The sequence below is a fragment of the Nannobrachium achirus genome, assembly GCF_963921795.1.
Source record: "Nannobrachium achirus genome assembly, chromosome: 19".
NCBI lineage: Eukaryota > Metazoa > Chordata > Actinopteri > Myctophiformes > Myctophidae > Nannobrachium > Nannobrachium achirus.
Window position 1 is genome coordinate 59,975,183 of NC_137826.1, and position 17,507 is coordinate 59,992,689.

At 45.6% G+C, this 17,507-nt stretch overlaps 1 protein-coding gene across 1 annotated transcript in view; it reads left to right on the forward strand.

Annotated features, from left to right (window-relative positions):
- The window catches only part of LOC308304122 (homeodomain-interacting protein kinase 2-like), a gene marked incomplete at its 3' end in the record, with an annotated part of 29,297 nt that extends 14,857 nt beyond the window's left edge, over positions 1 to 14,440 (forward strand). Inside the window, exons 5-7 of the mRNA XM_080748681.1 lie at positions 3,424 to 3,679; positions 7,093 to 7,355; positions 14,224 to 14,440. Coding sequence (XP_080604807.1) covers positions 3,424 to 3,679; positions 7,093 to 7,355; positions 14,224 to 14,440 — 736 coding nt within the window. The remainder of the gene's footprint in view (positions 1 to 3,423; positions 3,680 to 7,092; positions 7,356 to 14,223) is intronic.
- Positions 14,441 to 17,507: the final 3,067 nt, after the last annotated feature.

Below are 17,507 nucleotides of genomic sequence, written 5' to 3' on the forward strand. Positions count from 1 at the left end.
CCATATATGGGCATAAAATGGATGCAGACAGACAGATACATATATCTCCATATATGGACATAAATGGACACAGGCAAACAGATGGTCAAAGATCTCCATATATGGGCATAAAGTGGACGCAGACAGACAGATACAGATATCTCCATATATGGGCATAAATGGACACAGGCAAACAGATGGTCAAAACGGGTCCTATGACAACAGGTATAATGGGGTTTGCATTAAAGGGGGAACCGGCACTGTGTCTGCAACACAGTCGGAGGCACAGACAGATACTCCATATATGGGCATAAATGGACACAGGCAAACAGATGGTCAAAACGGGTCCTATGACAACAGGTATAATGGGGTTTGCATTAAAGGGGGAACCAGCACATGTGTCTGCAACACAGTCGGAGGCACAGACAGATACAGAGATCTCCATAATGGGGATAAAAGGGACACAGACAGACAGATACAGAGATCTCCATATATGGGCATAAAATGGACGCAGATAGACAGATAACTCCATATATGGGCATATATGGGCATAAAATGGACCCAGAACTATATCTGCAGTGATCTCCATATATGGACATAAAATGGACGCCGACAGACAGACAGATACAGATATCTCCATATATGGGCATAAATGGACACAGATGGTCAAAACGGGTCCTATGACAACAGTATAATGGGATTTGCATTAAAGGGCGGGGCATTCATTCCCTATTTACATAGTTCCCGAGTTGGCCAGGTCGCCGACTAGACGCTGCAGTCTAGTATAATGAATACAAGATGCCACGGGGGCTGTTCTGAGAGCTGTGCTTTGCAACACGCACGCACACGCACATACAAACACATTACGTTATCCACTGACTCAACACACAACACCGCCTCACGCAACGAAAAAAAAAAGCTTCAATATGGAAGTTGTATCCTATTTTGACAATATGAGTTCACTTTGACACGTTTCATGTACATCCAACTCTGACATCCCCTCTCCTACGCTAAAGTGCCGCTCCGTCCTTCTCATGGTGCCTGATTTATGATTAGTCGTATGACTGTGTAGCGCACCCAGAACAAGATCTCCAAGACCAAACTGTGTCTGTCCCGTGCCACGTTGTAAGCTTGTAGATCAGGATGGGCGTGTACTTCTTCGACTCCTAGAGATGGGATTTATGGTTCTTTGAAGTGAACCGGATCTCTGGGATCCGTTCCTTTCAAAGAGCCGTTCAAAAGACTGGCTCATTAGTTACTTTGTAGATTTTGATATAATTATTACAAATAACTTCAACCCTATATACATTTATTTCTGCCATATATAATAGGTAGGCCTACATACCTGCCATTTGTTGCATTGTGAGCTTGTAGATCGGCTATTTTCAAAAGATTTTTCTACATTTTATTCATTGGAAAATCTGTGAAACACTATTGGTACTCTGTAGGCTACATTAATTAAATGTTGAATGATACCAATACGTTCGTACTTTTACTCAAGTATATTAACATTCCAAAAACCTCTACTTGTGGCAGTAGGCTATTTTCCCACCACTGTTCATTAGAAAGGAACGGCTCCCTACTGCGAACCGGATCCCATCGTTCATTTCAAAGAGCCGTTCAAAATACTCGATTTGTTCGCGAACGTCCCACCTACTTGCAAGGGATGTGTGCTGGTCGCGGTCTTTCTTCTGTTTGTTTGATATGCGCTGCCGTTGAGTTTTAATTTAAATCCCAATCATTCATGATACAACCTGATGGACGGACGGACGCTATGAAAAGTGTGTCTGTGTGCGGGTGTGTGCGTGCGTGCGTGCGTGTGTGTGAGCGTGCGTGTGTGTGAGAGAGAGTGAGTGAGAGGCAGAGGGAGAGGTTGAGAGAAAAAAAAAGAGATGGATCTGTCACTCAGTCAGATGTATGCTCAGAGACTTGCATCTATCAGCGGCTGCTGTACCTATTTTCTCTCAGTCCCCTGCTGCTCTTCCAGTCTTCCAGACCAGTACTGATCCAGGAAAATATCAAACATGTTTGAAAAGAGTCGGGCTACCCCCGATCGTCCTCCGAGCCACTCGGCTGGGCTCCGAGTGGATCTGTGAGAACTCATGCTAGACGACATTCATGCCCGATTGTCGGGCCCGTTTCAGTCGGTGGCAGCCCGATTGTCGGGAGGGTAATTAAATAGCCCGATTATCGGCTAGTGTGCGGCCAGCTTTATGGATAGATGTAATGTGTTGATCAAACCTAAGTTTATTGTCCAAAGTGAGTCCAAGATATGTGAAGCTGTCAACCTGTTCTACTGTTTTACCATGAATGAGGAGTGGGTTGAGTCCAGTTCATATTCTGCATTTAGTGGTGAGCAGCGTCAGAACAGATAGACACAGTTTTGTTGAGCAGCTGTCTGTTAAAGACATGTCCTAAGCTCTTCATCTGTGTGCCAGACACCTTAGAGGACACTGTTAAAGACATGTCCTAAGCTCTTCATCTGTGTGTCTGTTAAAGACATGTCCTAAGCTCTTCATCTGTGTGTCTGTTAAAGACATGTCCTAAGCTCTTCATCTGTGTGTCTGTTAAAGACATGTCCTAAGCTCTTCATCTGTGTGTCTGTTAAAGACATGTCCTAAGCTCTTCATCTGTGTGTCTGTTAAAGACATGTCCTAAGCTCTTCATCTGTGTGTCTGTTAAAGACATGTCCTAAGCTCTTCATCTGTGTGCCAGACACCTTTAGGACACTTTGACACATCTTTGAGTGAATTCTTATCCCTGATCCCAAGATTACCAACAGATAATTGAAAAAGAAATCAGACTTGATGGAGGCTCTGTAGAACAGTTAACCCTAACCCTAACCCTAACCCTAACCCTAACCCTAACCCTGTAGAACAGTTCCATCAGAGTTTTGTCATTGTTGAACTATGGCCAGTTTCCTCAAACAGTGCCGGCATTGCTGTATCTTTTATACATCACATCAGTGTTAAGGTGAAATGTCTTGTTGCTTTAGTGGAGGAAATGAACAGTGTTTCCACCCCATCTCCACCCAGGGCTCCAGAGGTGTGCCTGGGCCTGCCCTTCACGGAGGCCATAGTTCTGGTATTTTTTGGAAAATTGTGAAAGGTTTCGCAAATCTTTGAATAATATTTTTCAAAGCAAACTTTTGAAATTCAAATCTCTACTTCTGGGGTTCCCTGGAAAAACAACATATTTTTTGATGGGGGTCCGCGGCCAAATGCATGTAATTTTGGGGGTCCTTGACATGAAAAAGTTTGAGAACAACTGATTAAAAAGAAGGATTTAGAAGACATGTATAGAATCGGGTCAAAATAGAGTTTTTTTTTAAAATGGCAGATCTACAAGCTCACAGCGCGGCACTCGGTGCCGCGCTGTGAGCTTGTATATCTGCTATTTTTCAATAGTTAAAGCATAAAATAATGTTTACAATGTTAACCCCAGGGCTCCAGAGGTGTTCCTGGGCCTTCCCTTCACGGAGGCCATCGACGCCTGGTCCCTGGGCTGTGTGATGGCACGGCTGCGGCTGGGCTACTGGCTGTACCCTGGGAAGGGCGAGTTCGACGTGGTGACCGCCATGGACGTGGTCAAGAGCATCGTTCACATCAACGGACGGCCCGCCGAACACCTGTTGGCTAACGGCGTCAACACCGCACGCTTCTTCAAGAAGACGCCGCTCGACGACCAGTGGATCCTGAAGGTACCGTTTTTACCATTTATAATTTAGGATTCTTAAATACAATACAGTTCATACAATAAGCCCATTCCCAAGATGCACCGCGATCTTTCATGGGCAGATGGGACTTATGGGGGACCGGTAGTGTTACTGTAAATCAGGGGTCTTCAACAGGGGGTCTGGGACCCCTAGGGGGTCCTCAGAGTTACTACAGGGGGTCCTCCAAATCTGTGTGTGATACACTTTGTTTCTCCTTTTTTATATTAACCACTTGAACCCTAGCGTCCATATTCAGAGAAGTTTAGCCAAAAATAGCCGATCTACAGGCTCACATTGCCTCGCAGTAGATCGGCTATTTTCGGCAAAGATGTTTGGTGTAGAGGAGATAAAGATCAGACTAAGTACAGAGTGAAAGGTCAAGTTTATTAAGTATTGATGGTTCAAGTGGTTAAATATCTGAAAACATAAACTGACATGAATCCAAAATACACTGATGATTGTGCTGTCAAACGATGAAACTATATGGAATCTATGAACAGGTTGTGGGGGTCCCTGCTTCATATCTCTCTCAACTAAGGGGTCCCTGCTTCATCTCTCTCAACTAAGGGGTCCCTGCTTCATCTCTCTCTCAGCTAAGGGGTCCCTGCTTCATCTCTCTCTCAGCTAAGGGGTCCCTGCTTCATCTCTCTCTCAGCTAAGGGGTCCCTGCTTCATCTCTCTCTCAACTAAGGGGTCCCTGCTTCATATCTCTCTCAACTAAGGGGTCCCTGCTTCATCTCTCTCTCAGCTAAGGGGTCCCTGCTTCATCTCTCTCTCAGCTAAGGGTCCCTGCTTCATATCTCTCTCAACTAAGGGGTCCCTGCTTCATCTCTCTCTCAGCTAAGGGGTCCCTGCTTCATCTCTCTCTCAACTAAGGGGTCCCTGCTTCATCTCTCTCTCAGCTAAGGGGTCCCTGCTTCATCTCTCTCTCAACTAAGGGGTCCCTGCTTCATCTCTCTCTCAGCTAAGGGGTCCCTGCTTCATCTCTCTCTCAGCTAAGGGGTCCCTGCTTCATCTCTCTCTCAGCTAAGGGGTCCCTGCTTCATCTCTCTCAACTAAGGGGTCCCTGCTTCATCTCTCTCTCAACTAAGGGGTCCCTGCTTCATCTCTCTCTCAGCTAAGGGGTCCCTGCTTCATCTCTCTCTCAACTAAGGGGTCCCTGCTTCATCTCTCTCTCAGCTAAGGGGTCCCTGCTTCATCTCTCTCAACTAAGGGGTCCCTGCTTCATCTCTCTCTCAACTAAGGGGTCCCTGCTTCATCTCTCTCTCAGCTAAGGGGTCCCTGCTTCATCTCTCTCTCAGCTAAGGGGTCCCTGCTTCATCTCTCTCTCAGCTAAGGGGTCCCTGCTTCATCTCTCTCTCAGCTAAGGGGTCCCTGCTTCATCTCTCTCAACTAAGGGGTCCCTGCTTCATATCTCTCTCAACTAAGGGGTCCCTGCTTCATCTCTCTCTCAGCTAAGGGGTCCCTGCTTCATCTCTCTCTCAACTAAGGGGTCCCTGCTTCATCTCTCTCTCAGCTAAGGGGTCCCTGCTTCATCTCTCTCTCAACTAAGGGGTCCCTGCTTCATCTCTCTCTCAGCTAAGGGGTCCCTGCTTCATCTCTCTCTCAGCTAAGGGGTCCCTGCTTCATCTCTCTCTCAGCTAAGGGGTCCCTGCTTCATCTCTCTCAACTAAGGGGTCCCTGCTTCATCTCTCTCTCAACTAAGGGGTCCCTGCTTCATCTCTCTCTCAGCTAAGGGGTCCCTGCTTCATCTCTCTCTCAACTAAGGGGTCCCTGCTTCATCTCTCTCTCAGCTAAGGGGTCCCTGCTTCATCTCTCTCAACTAAGGGGTCCCTGCTTCATCTCTCTCTCAACTAAGGGGTCCCTGCTTCATCTCTCTCTCAGCTAAGGGGTCCCTGCTTCATCTCTCTCTCAGCTAAGGGGTCCCTGCTTCATCTCTCTCTCAGCTAAGGGGTCCCTGCTTCATCTCTCTCTCAGCTAAGGGGTCCCTGCTTCATCTCTCTCAACTAAGGGGTCCCTGCTTCATATCTCTCTCAGCTAAGGGGTCCCTGCTTCATCTCTCTCTCAGCTAAGGGGTCCCTGCTTCATCTCTCTCAACTAAGGGGTCCCTGCTTCATATCTCTCTCAACTAAGGGGTCCCTGCTTCATCTCTCTCTCAGCTAAGGGGTCCTTGGCCTGAAAACGTTGAAGACCCCTGCTGTAAATAGTAATAAAGGAATTGGTGGCTTATTATGTCTATAAAGACACATCATTTAGTCACTTGTATGCATGCCCCCCAACCACTGAAATCAAAGTCATTAAAATGGCTAGAACGATAGAAAGCAGTAAATGAAAACATTTTAACACTCGTTTTTTATTTTTTCTCTAATTTCTCTAATCTAAAATATGAACCCTTGTTGCAAAAAAACTAAGTTGCCTAAGTTAGGGCAACTTTGGTTTGTTACAACAAGGGTTGGTGAACAAGAAAGAAATGGCCCAAGAAAACGCCCAGAAAACTGTGAAAAGTGATGACTCATAACTTTCCATAACTTTTCATCACTAAACCTTGAGGCCATTTGTAGCCCAAGGAATGTTGTGCAAAACAAATGCTTGCAATGGATTCATCATCATGACAAAACCCTAGTTAGACCCCTCACATCCTACTCAAATACCCAGAAAAAAAATGTTTTTCTGGGTATTTTCCTCCTGTATAGAAAGTCGATGGGAGTCCAACTTGATTTGGCCGCTGTGGTGACCCCGAAGGTCGCCGACCTGGGCGCCCTAGCTAAATCATTAGAGAATGCCCTGGGCTACATCTGTGCAAAATTTGGCGATTTTAGACTGGTAATGATTAGCATGAAATTACCATTCTATCTCCCTAAGGCCTCCGACTATTGGGGGTCCCTGACTGAATAAAGACCAGTATTTAATCCGAGGCACCCCTACATTACAATTTTCACTCCCAGCACCTTATATTTATAGCATATCGTCGTTGTCGGGTGGAAACCTTGTATGTCCAAAACCGTTTGTTTTGTATTTATCATCTATAAAATGTACTAAACTAGTGAAAACAACCGATCTACCAGCACACAACGCCTCGCAGTGTGCTGGTAGATCGGCTGTTTTCACTAGTTTTTGTATGATGAAGCAGGGCTTTGCTTTACCAAAAGACGTACACATTTGCAACTTGGAGATACGAGGTTTCTGCCCGACAGTGACGATATTTTAGTGATTATGTTGCGAGGAAAACGTTGAGATAACAGCCATTTTGGTTAGAACTGACTGAAAATAACTTTGTATTTCTGCCGTCACGGCACCCCAGGGTGCCCCGTCACCCCAGGGTGCCCCGTCACCTCAGGGTGCCCCGTCACCCACTTTGAAAACCCCTGGTCTAAAGGTGTTGTCCTCCTCCCTGTCAGACCCCAGAGCAGGATGAGAAGCAGGAGAGCATCAAGCTGCGAGGCCTGCCCTCCGCCCTGGCCTTGTCCTCCCTGGGGGACCTGAAGGCCCTGGGCCGGGGGATGGAGGACCCCCACGAGGCCCTGGACACCACCCAGTGGGTGGAGCTGCTGCAGAGCATGCTGACCATGGACCCGCTGCACCGCATCACCCCTGAGCAGATGCTCCGTCACCCCTTCATCTGCATGAGCCACCTGGAGAGTAGCTACACCACCAGCACGTAGTGAGTATCCTCCATCTAGAGCCATGTGGAGCACAGCTACACCTCCAGCACATAGTGAGTATCATCTATCTAGAGCCACCTGGAGCACAGCTACACCACCAGCACATAGTGAGTATCATCTATCTAGAGCCACCTGGAGCACAGCTACACCTCCAGCACATAGTGAGTATCATCTATCTAGAGCCACCTGGAGCACAGCTACACCACCAGCACATAGTGAGTATCATCTATCTATCTGGAGCACAGCTACACCCAGAGCACATAGTGAGTATCATCTATCTATCTGGAGCACAGCTACACCCAGAGCCCCTAGTGAGTATCATCTATCTATCTGGAGAGTAGCTACACCCAGAGCCCCTAGTGAGTATCATCTATCTATCTGGAGAGTAGCTACACCCAGAGCACATAGTGAGTATCATCTATCTATCTGGAGAGTAGCTACACCCAGAGCCCCTAGTGAGTATCATCTATCTATCTGGAGAGTAGCTACACCCAGAGCACATAGTGAGTATCATCTATCTATCTGGAGAGTAGCTACACCCAGAGCACATAGTGAGTATCATCTATCTATCTGGAGTAGAGGTCTTCACGGGTCCAATTTGAACTACCCGAACCCAAAAGGACCCGGGGGAAACGGACCCGGACCCATATGGCCCCGTCTATCATTTGGAATTTGAGAACCGTTACCCGATCAGCCCCGAGACGTGATGGATCCGATCCGAACGGCCCCGCCTGTTATTAGAAAAATTGGATCCGATACCCGAGCAGAACGAGAGATCCGAGACCCGAACCTGTCGCCCCGAAATGAAAGAATGCCAACGTTATTATATTAAGAGTTGTATCAGACATATTTCTTACCTAACGTCGCCACGGTGCTGCTGTTGCTGTCAGCGGCGCTGTGCCTCTCGCCGAAAGATGATCTTTTCCCAGACCAGTAAGTCAATGCGGACAGTTTGTAAATACAAATAAATCCATGTTTTTATTCCTTCTTCTTTGGCTATAGCCAATGCTAATGCTATCGTTTTCTGTCGCATGTGTTGTTCATTATATCTTTCTGCTTTGAGTGTCCATTTTGCTCTGCAGAGCATGACAACACGCAATGACAACTCCATTGTAAACCGTTAACCAAAACGTTACGTTAATATCTTTGATAATAATAACAATCCAACTGATACAGTCAGTGTTGTTGTGACTGAGTGAGTTCTACTTCTCAGTTCTCACAACCAATGCAACATATTACATGCTGCATCTTTAGTGCCATCGTGTGGCGTTATCTATTTGGTGCAGTTGTTGCGTTCACTTTCACTTCAATCTCGGCCTGTCTCGGCTCCACTCGGGTAACAGGAGATACCCGGGGAACCGGGGCAGACGGCCCCGGCCCCGGCCCGCCCCGCGGTAAAAGCTAGAAAACGGCCCCGTTACCCGGCTCGGTTCGGTTCGGATCGCGGGTAATTTCGGATCTCGGGCAGGTCCGAAGACCTCTAATCTGGAGCACAGCTACACCCAGAGCCCCTAGTGAGTATCATCTATCTATCTGGAGAGTAGCTACACCCAGAGCCCCTAGTGAGTATCATCTATCTATCTGGAGAGTAGCTACACCCAGAGCCCCTAGTGAGTATCATCTATCTATCTGGAGAGTAGCTACACCCATAGCCCCTAGTGAGTATCATCTATCTATCTGGAGAGTAGCTACACCCAGAGCCCCTAGTGAGTATCATCTATCTATCTGGAGAGTAGCTACACCCAGAGCCCCTAGTGAGTATCATCTATCTATCTGGAGCACAGCTACACCCATAGCCCCTAGTGAGTATCATCTATCTATCTGGAGAGTAGCTACACCCAGAGCCCCTAGTGAGTATCATCTATCTATCTGGAGAGTAGCTACACCCATAGCCCCTAGTGAGTATCATCTATCTATCTGGAGAGTAGCTACACCCAGAGCCCCTAGTGAGTATCATCTATCTATCTGGAGCACAGCTACACCCAGAGCCCCTAGTGAGTATCATCTATCTATCTGGAGAGTAGCTACACCCAGAGCCCCTAGTGAGTATCATCTATCTATCTGGAGCACAGCTACACCCAGAGCCCCTAGGCTACAGTCAAAAATAGCGAAAATAATTTTGTTATTTTTTAATTGGAATCCTGAAAAGTAACATTTGTATTTAATTTCAAATTCATGTATGTGTTCGTATGTTAACTTTGTGAACTTACAAATATATTGGACAAAAAAGAGACTAGTGCCATGTCATTAAGCTACTAATATAGACTGAAGGAATTAAATCGAGTTATGTTTGCATCGTTGTAAATGGAATTGTAACAGCTGAAATCAATACTACTAGCCCTTACCCGTTCAAAGATATGAGCTCCGAAATGATGTGCAGTGTGTGGGTTATGGGATGTGCACTGTGCATACAGTATATGAGGGATGGAAAGTAACTTTAACTGGTGCTTGCATGATAATATGTAGGGGCATCAATGTAAGAAATACCCGTTTCGTTTAATGGCTACAGAGATACTGTGTACCGATCTGCATGATTTTTGGACAAAATCTGTAACAGGGCAAGACAAACGACCCCCCGCCCGCCCACTCGCCTGCACACACACACACACACACACACACACACACACACACACACACACACACACACACACACACACACACACAGAGCTGGTTAAACATGTTGCCTCATGCTAGATGCAGAATTGATATGCCTCAAGCTAGATGCAGAATAGATAGTAGATACACCATAAAAATGATAATATACAGCATATGATTTGTGAAAGTGACAAACGGGCTTCACAGTTATGTCAGGTGTGTTCATATGCTAATGGTGATGCGATTTCAGATCAATTGCTCCAGCCACTGAGGAGAAACGCTGTGACAGACACTCACTCAGACAGACAGACATTTGGAAAATGATATGTTTGATAGGCCTATCAGTATTCCAATATTAAACTGAGGGCCGCATGTGGCTCCCGGGCCGCCAGTTGCCCATGTATGATCTAGAGCAGTGGTTCTCAAACTGTGGTACGTGTACCACTGGTGGTACATGGGCACCCCTCTGGTGGTACTCAGAGGAGTTTCCCAAAAATAAGAAAAAATATATAGTGGAGTGAAATATTTATATTATACTACAGGTAGTTCTTCTGACCAAGCAATTGATTGCTTGGTCAGCTGTGCTGAAATGAGCATGAGGGCACACCTAGCCGTTAATAGAGGATTTGAGAACAGATTAATCACATTAGAAATATCATCAGTTTGCATGGGAAGTTCACAGATAGATAAATCTGTTTGATGACCCGGTCATCAAATTATTGGCTTAGAAATGCAACAAAAACTAAAAAATCTCCATGAATTCAAGGAATAAATTGGCCACCTGTGTTAACTCTGCATATATGGGGTGGGTCTACGCACCTGTATTTTAACATACCGGTATTTGGTGGTACTTGGAGAGACACATATTTTCTGAGGTGGTACTTGGCGTGAAAAATTTGAGAACCACTGGTCTAAATGAAAAGTCAGTGAGTGATCAGTCATTATGAAGTGTTTGGCCCTGTTTGGCCAAGCTCAGACCTACTCTAGAGTGGATACTTTTTAGTTTCCTGTTTAGTACCACTTTCACACCACTCTACCCCGGTCCTTGTAGTGGAAAACCTGGCACAAGTGGGCGGTGTGGTGTGGAGTTGGGCCAGTGGAAAATGGGCTTTTAAGGCATGTGCTTTTCATGCAGTCGAGCGTCGATTCCTTGATCGTGACCAATCACAGCCCAACCAATCACAGCCAATCACAGCCCCGAAGAACAGAGCAGTGTTCTTCTGCCACCATTTCAGTAATAGGCCTATAATTAAATTGATTATATCTTGTTGTATTATTATTTGTTATTTCATTTTAATGCAGGGTAATTAAAATGAGTCTATATACTAACATAAGTGTTGAATTAACTGTGAAAAAGTCATTAGTTTACAATTAGAGTCATTGGACTAACAGCTATTTCACAAAACTTCACCAAAACGGCACTGGCATTAACACATCTTGGCTGTGAGCCTGGTCAGGAGCAGGCTAGCTTCACAGCTTAATCTCCATGGTAACTAAAGCCGGTTTTCCACAGGCCCAACTCCACACCACTCCACACCACACCGCCCACTTGTGTCAGGTTTTCCACTACAAGGAACTGGGTAGAGTGGTGTGAAAGTGGTACTTAACGTGGTACTATAACGGCTCCACTCTTGAGGTGGTCCGGCCTGGGCTAAGTGAGGCCAAATCAGTGACGTATACACGCTGCTGATACTGATTGGTCAGAGACAGTCTCACGGCAGAGCTGTGTCTTTCAACACAACAACTTGAGACAGATTTTAGTATGCAGTCACGGCTGCAAATCAAATATAAAAGCAAAGCCTGTTTGTTTTATATATCTGAGGCAGAATTGTGTTCCCCAGCCCTGCAGTTGAGATGCCACGAAGCACCAAGAACATTAACCAACACAAACAGTGGACATAGGCTATATCGTTGCGAGTCGCAATTATCAACGGCAAATGCGTCGGCAATACGTTATTTTATATAGATGAGATGTCAGTGAGATGTCTCCTGTTTGTATTTGTAACTGCATGTGTTGAATGGGGGAACGAATCTACGTAGCCTACATCTACTGTACTGTTGCTGCGCTAGCATAGCCTCTACATTAGCTTACTTCTTTGTGTAGTTTGGCCAATAAAGTTATTATTTGACCATGAACATCCCGACGTTAGTCGTCGCTATAGTTGTAAAGACTTGATGAAGACCTGTGTGAGCGTGTGGCATCTAAAACATTGTCCACCACATCTCCGTGTTGAATGGGGAAAAGAATCTACAGTAGCCTACATGTACTGTACTGTAGCTTAGCATGTATGCTAGCGCAACTAGCCTCTACTCTTCTTTGTGTAGTTTGGCCAATAACGTTATTATTTGACTATGTTCACCCCGACGTTAGTCGTCGCTATAGTTGTAAAGACTCGATGAAGACCTGTGTGAGTGTGTGGCATAAAACATTGTCCACCACATCTCTAAAAATAATTAGCGCAAGTTAGCATCTCCGTTGTGTTTACAGACTGAGAAGATCCGAGTATCCGTATGTTGAAAGGGGCGTCGATTTCTTTCGGGAGCGTAGGGGAGGAGGGGGAGAGTGGAGGAGGAGAGGGGGGGAGGGGTTCTGTAGTGGAAAACCTACATAAAAAATGCGGTGCGGTGCCGTGTCGTGTAGTGTCGGGCTAAAAAGTGGTATGGAAAACCGGCTTAAGGTGGGATAACTTTCATGAAACCGAGTTCAGGCTTAACCAGGTTAACTGGCCAGGCTAATCTGCCAAGATAATTCAGCTTTCATGAAACCGACTGAGCTCTGACTCAGGCTTACTAAAGCCAGGATAGCTGATAATGCCAGGCTTTATCCCTAATCTAGGTTTCGTGAAACGGGCCCGTGGTCTAGTCTCCTTTGCCAACATATGTACTGTCCAAATGGGGTCCACCCTATGTTCCCCAGGTTCTATGTTCCCCACTTCCCCCCAAAAAGGTTCTATATTCCCCTCTTAAAGGGCCTACACCATGCTTTTAAAACTATATTTTTTGTATAAATATATGCTCAAAATTGAGTCTTAGACAGGTTTTAACCCTCAACAAACACTCTGACCATTCTTTTTGTTTGTTCTAGCTCTACTATAATGAGGCTCTCCAGCTGCAATACCAAAACGGCCTCTGTTTGCTCAGGGGCGCATCTAGTGGGGTTTTTCCAGAAAAAAAGAAGTTTTTTGAAAAAAAAGAAGTTTTTTGAAAAAAAAAAAGTTTTTGAAAAAAAAAACTTTTGAAAAAAAAATTTGAAAAAAAGTTTTGAAAAAAAACATTTTTGAATTTTTTTTTTTGAAAAACATTTTTTTTGACTTTTGACAAAAAAAAAATTTGAAAAAAAAGATTTTTGAAAAAAAAATTTTTTTTTTTTTTTTAATTTTTTTTTTTTTTGACAATGAAAAAAAAAACGGGAAACGCGTGTGACGTCACATGCGTCAACTCTCAGAACAGCACTGTTCTGAGAACCCGTGGAAAGCTTTTCATCTCTGTCTTCCCAAAACCAGAGAAAGACACAATGTACAGAAATAGGACTTTGTGAGGATAGAAGGTGCCAGTGGGACCCCAAAAAAAGGTTTTAAAATAGAAAAAGTGAAAATTCATGGTGTACGTCCTTTAACCAAAAACAGGATCTACTTACTGTATGTTCCCCAGAAAAAAATGTATGTTCCCCACTCAAATGTAGGAAATGGTGGGACATCTTGCCCAGGTGCCCAGATGTCTCCACCCCTAAGTGCCCACTCGTCTAGGTGCCCACTCGTCTATGTGCCCACTCGTCCAAATGCCCACATGTCCCTATTGCCCAGATGTCCAGGTGCCCACTTGTCCAGATGCCCAGACATAACCAAAGTATGGTGTCCTGATGTCCCTAGTGCCCCCTGTCCCACTAGTATTCGTAATCTCTCCCCATTATTGGGTGTTTTGAGTTGTTATTAATAATTATAAAGGAATGCTTCCTGCATTTTTGGATACGTGGGAACATAGAACCTATTGTAAGTTGAGCGGGGAACATAGAACCTTTTTTTGTGGGGGTAAGTGGGGAACATAGAACCTGGGGAACATAGGACCTTTTTTGGATAAGCGGGGAACATAGAACCTTTTTTTGGGGGACAAATGGGGAACATAGAACCTTTTGTTGTGGGGGTAAGTGGGGAACATAGAACCTTTTTGTGGGGGTAAGTCCAAATACAACGGTCCCGTATCTGGACGGTCCCGTCCCAATACACACCATGTTTGTTGACTGACTTGTCACTGTGCTGTTGGTTCCGCCCCCAGCGTCCAGTCCTGCGTGGAGCGCATGTCCACGGCCGTCCCCAACTTCCTGAAACCTCCTTTCAAGGACAGCCGCCGCGCAGCGCCGGGCGACAAGCTCACCACGGCGGCGGCGGCCAGCGAGAGTGGCCCGGCGGCGGACGTTACCCGCCAGGGGGACGGGGGTGGGGCGGACAGCGGCGGTCAGACACAGCAGCCACAGCAAGGAGAAGACACCTGAGAGGAATGGTGGGGGGGGGAGAGAGAGGAGGAGGAGGGTCCAAGATGCAAAGAGGAGCCCTGAGGAGGAAGGCCAGAAGAACTAAGAGAGAAGCTGCTGTCTGTCTCCAGACTGGACGGAGGTACAAAAGGAAAGGGTAAATGGTGCATTTATACAGGCGCTTTACAGAGATTGTGCGTTACATTCACCCATTCACACTAGGGGTGCCACGGTTCGGTTCATATTTAGTTTTTTGGCTCACGGTTCCGGTACGGTTTCGGAACTGTAAAAAATTAAAATGAAAAAATAAAGAATCCAAAATGTTCAGTTAATTTTAAAGATGGGGTGCAATCATTTGTTTCCCCCCTAAAACATGATAATCAGTTATTATGATTATACTAGGAGGAAGATTTTCTCCAGAAAAGTGAGAAAGAGTTTTTATGTGACCACACCCAAACAAATTAAGACATTCGGTTCATTCGGTATGGGCCATTCGGTTTGGTATACCGGTTCGGTTCGGTTTTGTGGCACCGCTAATTCACACACACATTCATACACTGACTCTGGGGAGCCTGGGATCCAACTCAAAGATATAAAGAGCTCGATGCCTCGTTCTCCTCTGCAGTTCATTGGAGCGACGTGCAAAAGTTCTAGTCTGGAAAAACTAGGGGAACGCTGTCAGTCAAAGTGACTACTGGCCAATCGCAGCGTGTCAATTCAATTCAACAGAGCCAGTTCCGATGTTGCGCTGCTCAGCTGTTCTTACAGGCTGCATACGTAAAGACCAGCCCCCACCTGCCTCTGATTGGCTTACCGACTTCCGTATGTGTGACGCACGCGGAAGCAACGAACACGGAAGCGATGGAAGATTCCCTTAGTTGCTCAATGCATTTAGCGCCCCCTAGCCGAAGGAGGCGTCTACCTTTCTATGTCTATGATCCAACTGGGAACCTTCCCTGTTCTACTGACGGTCACTCTACCCCTGAGCCCCTGAGGATGGATAGCACACACACACACACACACACACACACACACACACACACACACACACCACGCCACACACTCAGGCTTTTGTTCTGGTCGTGCCGTGACGCGACCAGACGCGACCACACCTTGTTTTTAGACGAGGTGGTTATTAGCCTCAGCCTCACTACCTGTCCCTTATTATTATTATAATCATTATTTAAGTTTTTTTAATGCTTTATTATTTCAGAGGGGTGAGTGGAGAGAGAGGCGGGAAACCAAGAGGAGAAGGAGACACAGAGAGAGAGAGAGAGAGAGAGACAGAGAGAGAGACGGGTCGGATTTATTTTGTTTGTGTTATTGTTTACAACCACAATTATTCACGTGTGGCAAGATCGTGGTTCCACTAGTTTTACCAGTAGGCTATACTGCCCTACAAAGGCAGAGTGCTGTAACTACGTTTTCGGACACACCGACTTATTTGTGGTCAAAGGTCAAATTAGCCTTCATGATATTGGGGGATGAACAATTAGCTCAAGAACAAATATACAATCAGTGTAATATCACTTATAGGTCTATATCTCATTTGGCTTTCAGTGAAATTCTTCAACGTAGTTACTGCACTCTGCCTTTGTAGGGCAGTATAGTGTAGGCTTAGAAGCCTTTTCAGAAGTTAATTTAATGTTTTCCATTTAATGATTTCCTTTATCGTCATCTTGTGCTAATGCACACAACTGTTTTCGCCATGTTTTAAGGTCTTATTTTAGTAGTTTCTCATAAGCTGGCGACCCTCCTTGCCCATCGGCCCCCACCGTTGCGCTCAGGTTCACCGGGAAAACCGCGGTCGCTGCACCGCATACTGGACCGCAGCCTGACATGGGAACTGGTGTGTGGCAGTAGTAACAGAACGGCACTGCCCCCTGGTGGTGTATGGCAGTAGTAACAGGGAGTCAGAGCACTTACAGAGGACGGTACAGACACAAAGCTTCATCTCCATCCTAGATAATACAGTGTTACACACATGTAAATTCCTGGAGGATTGAGATGCTGGTTCCTGCAGCATGAAGGCCCAGACGACCCAGACTGGCTCACCAGAGGCGGACGGCTACTTGACCACCAGGCCACTAATGTTTACCAACCCTACTGTATATAAACTCGGCACAAAAAGAAGGGAAACTTGACTTCGGTCCATTATATCTCCCTTTAATAATACCAAATTGTATTGTGTTTTATATCATTTTTAATGTTGATTCGTCACCTTTACAACGAGGTACAGCTTGTAAGCATCGGGCATTCGAGGCATGAGGTACACAGCCAAACGTGTGGGTTGCACAGACCAGAATTTTGCCAAAATGTCTTGCAATATACTGTTCTGCTGGCATTTACTATTGTTTTGGGTTTCCCTGACACTGAGCTTAAAATTAACAAAGTGTAAAAATGGCCAACGTGTTGTTTTTCTTATTTTCCTTATTACTGTGAGAGAGTGCAATCATTCAATGCTCCAAGCAACAAAGGTGAAGACCAAAAGAACGGTATTGCAGGCCTGCCAGGACATTTTGACCATTTTTGGATGGGTGCTACCCACACGTTTGGCTGTGTTGCTCATTCCACGAATGCCAGTTCCTTACAAACTGTACCTTGTTGTAAAGGTGACAAATCAACGATAACAATGATATAAAACACAATACAAGTTGGTATCATTAAACCCTGAGATATAATGGACCCAAGTCAGGTTTCCTTTCTTTTTGTGCTGAGTATATGACACTAAGGAGGGCTTGGTGCCTGTCTGCCTGTTATGCACACACACACACACACACACACACACACACACACACACACATGCACTAATGTGTGCAGACAACTCACACTCCCGTTACATTTCATTAAGACGCAAGTCATTTAGTTAAAACTGTTCGGTTGCATTTATTAAAGCTTGTTGTTTGTTCATCCACACAGATGCATGTTGGTTCTGTTTGAGCTGAATGGAACAGCACTGCTAAGAGAAGCAGTCATTTTATCTCTAAGGGTCGTTTCACACTCTAATAAGGAACCTAACTAATTTCGGTTCGGGAGGGCTCCCCGACCCGAAATTATTTAGGTTCGGGGGGAGTTCATCCATACTTTC